Here is a 10,651-nt window from a genome sequence, read left to right as displayed (position 1 = left end):
CACAGTATGATAGTGTGCCCCGGTATTTGACGTATACAGTGTGACAGTGTTCTCTAGTGTTTGAATTACACAATGTGACAGTGTTCCCTCGTGTTTGAAGTGCATAGTGTGACAGTGTTCCCTTGTGTTTGTCGTACACAGTGTGACAGTGTTCCCTGGTGTTTGAAGTGCACAGTGTGACAGTATTCCCTGGGGCTTGAAGTACACAGTGTGACAGTGTTCACTGGTGTTTGAAGTACACAGTGTGACAGTGTTCCCTGGGGCTTCAAGTACACCATGTTACAGTGTTCCCTAGTGTTTGAAGTACACAGTGTGACATTGTTCTTCGGTGTTTGACGTATACAGTGTGACTGTGTTCCCTGGTGTTTGAAGTACACAGTGTGACGGTGTTCCCTGGCGATTGAAGTGCACAGTGTGAGAGTGTTCTCTGATGTTTGAAGTACACAGTGTGAGAGTGTTCTCTCGTGTTTGTAGTACACAGTGTGACAGTGTTCCCTTGTGTTTGTAGTACACAGTGTGACAGTGTTCCCTGGTGTTTGACGTACACAGTGTGTCAGTGTTCTCTCGTGTTTGAATTAGACAGTGTGACAGTGTTCCCTTGTTTGAATTACACAGTGTGACAGTGTTCCCTGGTGTTTAAATTACACATTGTGACAGTGTTCCCTGTGGATTGAAGCACACTGTGTGACAGTGTTCTCTGGTATTTGAACTGCAGAGTGTTACAGAGTACTCTGGGGATTGAAGTATGCAGTGTGACAGTGTTCTCTAGGGATTAAAGTACACAGTGTGACAGTGTTCCCTGGTGTTTGAATTACACATTGTGACAGTGTTCCCTGTGGATTGAAGCACACTGTGTGACAGTGTTCTCTGGTATTTGAACTGCAGAGTGTTACAGAGTACTCTGGGGATTGAAGTACGCAGTGTGACAGTGTTCTCTAGGGATTAAAGTACACAGTGTGACAGTGTTCCCTGATGTTTGAAGTACACAGTGTGACAGTGTTCCCTGTGGATTGAAGTACACAGTGTCACAGTGTACCCTGGTATTTGAAGTTCTCAGTGTTACAGTGCTCCCGGTGTTTGAAGTACACAGTGTGACAGTGTTCCCTGAGGTTTGAAGTGCACAGTGTGACAGTGTTCTCTGGTGTTTGAACTACACAGTGTGACAGTGTTCCCTGGGGATTGAAGTACACAGTGTGTGAGTGTTCCCTGATGTTTGAATTACACAGTGTGACAGTGTTCTCTCGTGTTTGAATTAGACAGTGTGACAGTGTTCCCTGGTGTTTGAATTACACTGTGTGACAGTGTTCCCTGGTGTTTAAAGTACACAGTGTGACAGTGTTCCCTGGTGTTTGAAGTACACAGTATAATAGTGACCCCGGTGTTGGAAGCACACAGTGTGACAGTGTACTCTGGGGATTGAAGTACGCAGTGTGACAGTGGTCTCTGGGGATTGAAGTACACAGTGTGACAGTGTTCCCTGGTGTTTGAAGTACACAGTGTATCCTGGTATTTGAAGTGCTCAGTGTTACAGTGCTCCCAGTGTTTGAAGTACACAGTGTGAGAGTGTTCCCTGGGGATTGAAGTACACAGTGTGACAGTGTTCCCTGGTGTTTGAAGTACACAGTGTGACTGTATTCCCTGGAGTTTGAAGTGCACAGTGTGACCGTGTTCCCTGGGGATTGAAGCACACAGTGTGACAGTGTTCCCTGGGGATTGAAGCACACAGTGTGACCGTGTTCCCTGGGGATTGAAGCACACAGTGTGACAGTGCTCCCTGGGGATTGAAGCACACAGTGTGAGAGTGTTCTCTGGTGTTTGAAGTACACAGTGTGACAGTGTTCTCTGGGGATTGAAGTACACAGTGTGACAGTGTTCCCTTGTGTTTGAAGTACACAGTGTGACAGTGCTCTCTGGGGATTGAAGTACATAGTGTGACAGTGTTCCCTGGTGTTTAAAGTACACAGTGTGACAGTGTTCCCTGGGGATTGATGTGCATAGTATGAAAGTGTTCCCTGGTGATTGAAATACAGTGTGTCAGTGCTCTCTGGCGTTTTAAGTAAACAATGCGCCAGTGTTTTCTGGTGTTTGGAGTGCACAGTGTGACATTGCTCTCTGCTATTTGAAATACACAGTATCATAGCATTCTCTGGTGTTTGAAGTACGCCATGTGGCAGTGTTCCCTGGTGTTTGAAATACACAGTGTGACAGTGCTCTCTGCTGTTTGATACATCTAGCTCATGGCAGGCATTAGTTGGTGTTCAGAGGATTTTGAAACAAAATTTATGATGGTCACTTTAAGTTTTCAGCCTTATTAGAGTTTTGGATTTTACAACGTATGTTGTTGCGGAGGTAAATTTCAGCATTGAAACCATATTTACAACAATGCTGCTGGAACTAAACATTTGCATCACTGCAGCTTTCCTCCCTCATTCAAGTAATCGCAGCTCTTAACTTGACGTCGCTGCTCAGCTTTCCCACCATGCGACTGTGGAAGATGATAAATGTCACAAAATGGAGCTCATTAACTTGTCATGTGAGGCACCAAGACGCAAAAGCAACAGTAGACTGATTCAACAAGGGTTCCCAGTTTTAGTAACACTGACAGCTCAATATTCAGTTCTTCGTTTGCAGAGTCACTGTCTTTGTGATGCGATAACATGTTATTTTGTTCCTACAGGTTGTCAAGAAGCGAGGCATTGATGAAGAGACTCCAATGATAGGTGATAAAGTATTTGTCCATTACACTGGGACCCTATTAAACGGAAAAATATTTGATTCAAGTAGAGAAAGGAAAGAGCAATTTGTCTTTGATCTGGGTAAAGGTAAGTGCTAAATGTAAGTAATTGTCGTTTATATCTGCTAAATCTCAGCCCAACCTTAACCTACGACATTCACTGACCTCAACTTTCTGCTCACCTACTTTTGCCCTTGGGATCTCAGGAGCATCTCTCTGGAAATCCCAAAGTCAGCCTCTCTCTGCCTGACCAAGACCAGCTCTCCCTCATTACATTCCGTTTCAATCCCTCTGATTAGTAACACTGCTTCGTCTGTGACCATTTTCAATAAATGGAATTTTCTTCTCAATGATATGTTGTGAAGACAGACCTCATGGTCTTCGGTCTCCAACACAAAGTCTGTTCTCTCTAACCCTCACCCTGAATCCCTCTTAGCCTGACATCTCTGTACCTGAGTCAGTAAATCCAGCCCTAAATCCGTGAACATCATGGCCGTCCTACAACTCTGACCTCAGGTGGATCTGCAAATTTGTTTCAGTCTATCACTGGAAGTTGCACCTTTAGCTTCCTGTACCTTAAACCTGGAAAATGCCTCCCTTTAGATCTCTACCTCTTTCTCATTCTTTAAGTCTTCCTTTCAAATCTAAATCTTTAACAAAGCTTTTGATCATCTGTCCTGATATGTCCGTATATGAACATGTGACATATTGTCTAGTGATGCCTTGAGACATTTTACTATATCCATGTGTTTGTTGGTGTGCGTAGTCTAAAGGACTCAATGTGCAGTAGATAGGCACGGCACAATCTTCCCAGGAAAGAGGAGAGTGGTGCAATCTTCTGAAATTCACAATTGGCTGAAGGCAAATTGCAAACCTCCTTGGATTCTCCTCATAATAAAAGTCAATTCAGACTTGTTTTAGTTCAAACTGAGGATTTCCTGATCTGTCAGGCGCTCCCCAGTATCCCCCAGGTAAAGTTAGAAATCACACAACGCCAGGTTCTAGTCCAACAGATTCATTTGGAAGTATTGCTTTCAGAGTGCTGCTTCCTTCATCAGGTAACTAGTGGGGTAGGATCAAGATTCAGCCCCACGAGCTACCTTATGAAGGAGCCGTGCTCCAAAAGCAATACTTTTAAATGAACCTGTTGGACTATAACCTGGTGTGTGATTTTTAACTTTGCCCAGTGAAGGTACAGCTAGAAAATGAAAATGACAAGCAGCTAAACCATTGATCAATGACAGTGATGAGCTCCATTGAAAGGTTACTGTTCAAAGCTTTTCTTTTCTCAGAGAATGCAGACACTGTGTGGCAGATCATTACTATGCCAATTTCTTGGAGGTCACCTTACCTCTCTAGTACTTCACACACTGCCAGTTGCACTTTCCTGTTGTCAGCTTTCACCATGGTATGGACGCAGTGTATGCTGCCTCTAACACAGGGTGAAGAGCGGAGCTGACACTGTCACTAACTGCACTGGCAAAGGCAAAGTAACATAGCAGCACCATCACCTGCTGTCATCTCCTGAGCTACATACCCCCATGCTCACACTCACTCTGTCTCCCCTCCGTGCACGCGCATCTACTTTGTGGGGGGAATTTGTACTCTCAGAATTTTATTTTCCCAAAAACTGCATAAATCCATGTTAGATTCTGCAAATCCCACTTCAGAAATAGAATCAGTCTGAACATTGGGACGCACTCTCATGTAGTATCTTATGGCACTTATTGTTAGATCTAACTTGAGAAAATAACTTCTAAAAAGTTCTGAGGTTTACATACCAAAACTAACATGGTCATTCTAAAAGATGAAAAGCTTAATAAACAATCCAGTTTTTTTTCAATATGTCATTTCAGTGGCATCACACTGTAAACTTTTGCTATAAATTCTGTATCGTATGAACTTATACTTCACAACCACCTGATGAAGGAGCAGCACTCCGAAAGCTAGTGCTTCCAAATAAACCTGTTGGATATAACCTTGTGTTGTGTGATTTTTAACTTTGCCCACCCCAGTCTAACACCGGCACCTCCAAAACATGTAAAAGGCATCTGGATGGGTATATGAATAGGTAGGGTGTAGAGGGATATGGGTAAATGCTGGCAAATGGGACTGGAGTAGGTTAGGATTCCTGGTTAGCATGGATGAGTTGGACTGAATGGTCTTTTTCCTATGCTGTACAGTTCTATGACTCTATGATTCTAGTTTCTGATTTAATAGTTTGAAGTACGCCCAAATCTAGCAGTCAAACAATTTGGAAATATATGTAATTCAGCATTGCTATGCTTCTGTAAGGGAATCACATTCAAATGGAGTGTGGGCTGGATACATGGTTTGTTGTGTTAAAGATCTTTTGGCCACCTGAGTGATTGTGCCATGCATTGAGGCCATAGCTGATTCACAATCTAACTCCATGTAAATGCATTTTTCCATTTCACTTAAATTCGATTGGATATTAACCTTAGAAGAAGAGAGTTTGAAACTCTCCCACCCACTCTGTGAACAAGTGTCCCTTCATTTCACAGCGGAAAGATCTGGCTCTAAGTTTTAGATCCTACTCCCTTTCCTTAATTCCATCTACTGTAGCTGGTCCCCTTAATAACTTGAAACCTTTTGATCAAATCACTTTTTAACCTAATTCCAGAGAATGCAGTCCTAGTTTTTATGAATTGTTCTCTTTAAGAAACTGGGCTTCATTCTATTGGATCTGCACTGCATTTTGTTCAAGACCCACAAACCTTTCCTGAGGTGTGGTGATCAGAATGACCTTCTAGTCCAGGCCCATATTTGAGTCACATGGAAGCTTCCTTCTATTGTGTCTCATCGAAGCTCATCAGACTAAACAGCAATTGTCAGGATGAATAAGAAGTGAAATTTCTATCAAGGTATCCCACAGACTTAAGCCAGGAAAAACAAAGCACCAAAGGCAAGCAGGTCTAATATAACAGAGAGTAAGTCTGAATAAAAATCAACTTGTGCCAGTAAAGATAACGCAAAAGAAGTCAGAAGGTAACTGATCACATGCCATCCTTTGGTATCCCATGAGCCAGCTCCACCTCCTTTAATTCGTGTTTCAAATGGAAGCCCAACAATTATCCACCCCAAACAGATTTCTAAACACTTTACTTCAGGGAATAGCTGAGGCGATGTCTTTTGCATCTTTTAAGGGTCTCACAAAGGTTTATACTGGCGTCTATATTTCTTTGTCAGTTGTAAGATGCCTGCATTCTTTACTCAGTGGATGTCTACATGTCCCTTCATCAACATCAATGGCCAACTCTGCTCCCACTCTCGAGTCAAATTGACACTGCTTCCTGTTAACAGTGTAAGGCTCCGGTATACAATCATTGCTTATAAATGTCAACTGGACACTCACCTTAGTAACAATGAGAGACAAATCTTCTGGCAGTAGCTGGTTCTGACGTTCTGGCCATACATACCAGAGCTAGAACGAATATCTTCAATGGCCGTCATTGTCCATTCTCAGAGGCTTCCATTGTTCCTCTGGGGATATGGGTGACACCAACTCAGCCACAAAGTGTTTAGCTGCCATTTAGGAGCAGTTCATCTGGGGATGTGACACCAACGGAGGGCATGACCCTGCTTTTAGGATTAGGGAATTGCAGTTGAATTGCACTGTTAGGATGGCAGTCACTTTCCTCACTTTTTGTAAACAGAACTCTTACCCTAGCACTATGGAAGCAGCATTGGTTGTACCACAGGGTTCAAAGTTTGACCCATCCACTGGGGTTATATGTGGCTCAACGGCATCTCACTTGATGCCTGGATTGTATGAAATTTCGTTATTCATTCACAGGATGAGGGCATTGCTGGCTAGGCAGCATTTATTGTCCATCCCTAATTACCCACAGGACAGTTGAGAGTCAACCACCATGCTGTGGGTCTGGAGTCACATGTAGGTCAGAATAGCAGTTTCCTTCCCTAAAGGACATTAGTGACCTACAATCGGCAATGACTTCATGGTCATCATTAGACTCTTAATTCCAGATATTTTTTGAATTCAAATTCCACCAGCTGCTGTGGCAGGATTTGAACCCAGGTCCCCGGAGCATTATCTAGATCTCTGGATTAACAGGCCAGTGATAAAACCACTAGGCCATCGCCTCCCATTAAACGATTAAATTTCAGAAGTGTTGCAGGACTCGTCACTTTGTCCTAGGGGTGACAGTATTAGCGCTGTGTCTGTCTACAAACAGAGTTATAGCCTTGTATCCCTCCGTGAAGATGACATAGTGGACAGTATGTAAGCTTCCAAATGCAGGAAGGTGTGGGTGTGTTCTGGGGTTGAACCCCAAAAGATGGGCACAGGTTAAGAACCAGATGTGATCGAGAGTTCAGTGTGATATAAGGAGGTGTCTGATGACAGAGGAAAAGCCGTATTGGGTTTAGGAGTGTCACCTGCAGAATGCAGGAAGTTCAGACTGTGAGGATTTGCACCTATTATTTTAGTCACTCTCAGCTCTGCCAAAATCACATGATGTTCAAATGCTGTAGACGTTAGCAACGACCTGGTAAGAAAGCCTGAGCTTCATGAGAACTCATTTCTGTTATCAAATTCAGTGCATCATCCCAGCCAACATCTCTGTTAGGATGTCAGAGACCTAAGCAGCAATGCTAGTGACCAAGCTGAGAAGTGCAGTAAAAATCTGCCCCCAAAACAAATGGTTTCCTGACCTACAACCAAAAATCCACTAAGAGTCCTAGGGGAGTAGGTACATAGTTCCCGGAAAGTGGCATTGCAGGTAGACAAGGTGGTGAAGATTGCATTTGGCATGCATTGCCTTCATCAGTCAGAACACTTGAGTACAGCGTACACATTTAACAGGTGTTGGTAAGGCCATTTTTGGAGAACTGCTTCCAATTTTGGTCGCCATGCTATAGGAAGGATTTTAATAAAGGGGAAAGGGTGCAAAAATGATTTACAAGGATGTTTCCAAGACTGTAAGACATGAGCTACTAGGCAAGGCTGGGTAGGCAAAGATTTTTTCCTTGAAGTGTAAGAGGCTAAGTGGTGACCTTACAAAGGTTTATAAAATCACGGGGGGCATAGATAAGGTTACGGTTTTGGTGAATCCGAAACTGAAGGGCATAGGTTTAAGGTGAGCGGGAAAGATATAAAAGGGGCGACACAGAGGGTGGTGCACGTTGGGTTGATCTGCCAGAGGAAGTAATAGAGGCAGGTACAGTTACAACATTTCAAATATATTTGGACAGGTACATGGATAAGAAAAGTTAAGAAGGATATGGGCTAAACACAGGCAAATGGGAAACAAAAATAGAAATTGCTGGAAAAGCTCAGCAGATCTGGCAGCATCTGTGGAAAGAAATCAGAATTAATGTATCAGGTCCAGTGACCCTTCCTTCAAACCTTCCTCAGGCAAATGGGGCGTGTTCTGTTTAGGAAATCTGGTTGGCATGGATGGTCTGTTTCTGTACTTATACCTCTCTGACTGGATGATTCTATGAATTTATCCATTTTAATTATGTATGCTTGTCCTTTCTCTGCACTGCACCCCCTCTTTTTGTTTCAACCTCTTTGAGTTTCACATTGTAACTAATCCCTTGGTAATTCCTGATCGAATTTATCAATAACTATCTTTTATATATGGACCCTAATTCTGAACTCACTTATAATGGGATGATCTACTTATAGAATTTATTCATAATTTTGAAGATCATTGTCAGCTTACCCCCTAGTCTACCCTTTACAAGGAGAAAGCGACATTATGTTTATACACTGCAAACTGCGCACTTTTCAGAAACATGTTTTTCTTTCAATAGGTCAAGTGTTGAAAGCATGGGACATCGGAGTGGCTTCAATGAAGAAGGGGGAGATCTGTCAGTTGATCTGTAAACCAAACTATGCCTATGGGGCTGCTGGCAGCCCCCCTAAAGTCCCTGCAAATGCCACATTACTGTTTGAGGTGGGTGTGTCTTTATTAGTTGTCGCTTCCATTTCTACCTTGATATCACACCATGGAGTTAGAAAACCCACCACTGCCTTCTCAGGGTTACTGAAGGTGGACAATAAACACAGCCTTTCCTGCAGGAATGCTCATTGAGAGGAACATAGGATCAAGAGTCAGCCATTCGGCCCCTCGTCTCTGCTCAACCATTCTCCATCATGGCTGATCATCTATCTTAATGCTGCTTTCCTACACTATTCCCATATCCCTTGATATCACTTTTATCTATAAAGCTATGATTTCTGTCTTGAGTATGACCAAAGCTTCCATAGCCCTATGAGGTAGAAAATTTCAATAACTCACCATCCTCTGAGTAAAGATGTTTCTTTTCATCTTAGTCCCTTTATTCTGAGTCTGTGTCACATGGTTCCACAGTCCTCAGTTAGGGGAAACATTTTTTTCTGTACTCTGCATGAAGGATTTTCAAATTTCAATTATGTCAACTAAGCTTTAAAGCCTTTGAAAATTTCTCTGAACTACTTTATCCTTTCCCCTTTCCTGAAATACTTACTGTTTTGTTTCTCAATTTAACTGTGTAAGTAAAACAAAAAAAAAAATCTCAAGGCATGATTGACCTTGCCCTGATGCTAACCCTGTCCCCATGACTCTTAATGGTTTAGCCTATGACTTGGATGGCAGAAGTGATTGTGGTATGACCAAGTTTGCAGATGGTACAAAAGCAGACGGGAAGGCAAATGGTAAAAGGATGACACCAATATAGACAGGTTAAATGAGTGGACAAAGGCTTGTCAGATGGAATATAATGTTGGAAAAGGTGAGGTCATGCACTTTAGCAGGAAAAATAGAGGAGCTGAATATTATTTAAATGGAGAAAGACTGCAGAAAGCTGCAGCAAAGAAGATTTTGGGGAGTTTTTGTGCATGAATCACAATAAGCTAACATCCAAGTTCAGCCGGTAATATAGAAGGCAAACAGCATGTTGACCTTTATTTCAGAAGGAATGGAGTATAAAAAATGGGCGTCTTGTTAAAACTACCCAAGGCATGAGATACCGAAATACTGCCAACAATTTCAATCACCTTATCCAAGGAAAGATATTGGCATTAGAGGCAATACAGAGTGGCTGGCCCTGGGCATGGAGAGATTTTCTTATGAGGTTCCCTGTAGTACGGAAACAGGCCCTTCAGCCCAACAAGTCCACACCAACCCTCTGAGGAGTAACCCACCCAGACCCAGTCCCCTAACACGATGGGCAATTCACCCGACTTACACATCTTTGAAAACTGGAGGACCCGGAGGAAACCCACGCAGGCACGGGGAGAATGTGCAAACTCCACGCAGATAGTTGCCTGAGGCTGGAATTGAACCCAGGTCCCTAGCACTGTGAGGCAGCAGTGCTAACCACTGAGCCACCATGCCGCCCCAAGGTTGAGTACGTTGTATCCATTTGATTTTTAGAAGAAGAAGAGAAAATGTTACAAATAATATTCTTAGGGAATTTGACAGAGCAGATGTGGAGAGATTATTCTTCCTGTGTGAGAGAATCTAGGGCCAAAAGGAATCATCTCAGAGTTAGGGGCTGCTCAGTTCCGACAGAAATGAGGAGGAATTCCTTCTCACAGAGGATAATGAATCTATGGAATTCTGGAATGCAGAGTGCTTTTGATTCTAGGTTATTAAGTATAGTCAAAGCTAAAATCGTCAGATTTTCAATCAGTAACAGAATCAAGGTTACTTGGGATAAGGCAGAAAAGGGAAGTTGAGCATTAGTAAATCAGCCATGGTCTCAATGAATGATGGAACAGACTCAATGGGCTGAATGGCCTACTTCTGTTCCAATGTCTTATGGTTTTATTATAGTCTTGTAGCACCCAAAGTCATGAGTGAGCCATTCAGGATAATCAGTGCTGACAGAAAGCCAGCCAGCACGCACACCAGCTCTCCCCCCTCACTCGTCCACCCCCACAAT

The 10,651-nt window shown here is 42.9% G+C and overlaps 1 protein-coding gene across 1 annotated transcript in view; it reads left to right on the top strand.

Annotated features, from left to right (window-relative positions):
• Positions 1-10,651, top strand: part of LOC122563305 (peptidyl-prolyl cis-trans isomerase FKBP5-like) — a 131,452-nt gene that overhangs the window by 55,261 nt on the left and 65,540 nt on the right. Inside the window, exons 2-3 of the mRNA XM_043717019.1 lie at positions 2,678-2,822; positions 8,537-8,679. Of these exons, the coding sequence (XP_043572954.1) occupies positions 2,678-2,822; positions 8,537-8,679 (288 nt within the window). The remainder of the gene's footprint in view (positions 1-2,677; positions 2,823-8,536; positions 8,680-10,651) is intronic.

This window comes from Chiloscyllium plagiosum, chromosome 26, assembly GCF_004010195.1.
Source record: "Chiloscyllium plagiosum isolate BGI_BamShark_2017 chromosome 26, ASM401019v2, whole genome shotgun sequence".
In the NCBI taxonomy this organism is placed as follows: domain Eukaryota; kingdom Metazoa; phylum Chordata; class Chondrichthyes; order Orectolobiformes; family Hemiscylliidae; genus Chiloscyllium; species Chiloscyllium plagiosum.
Note: the sequence above shows the minus strand (reverse complement) of the source record. Positions and strands in the feature narration are given on the sequence as shown.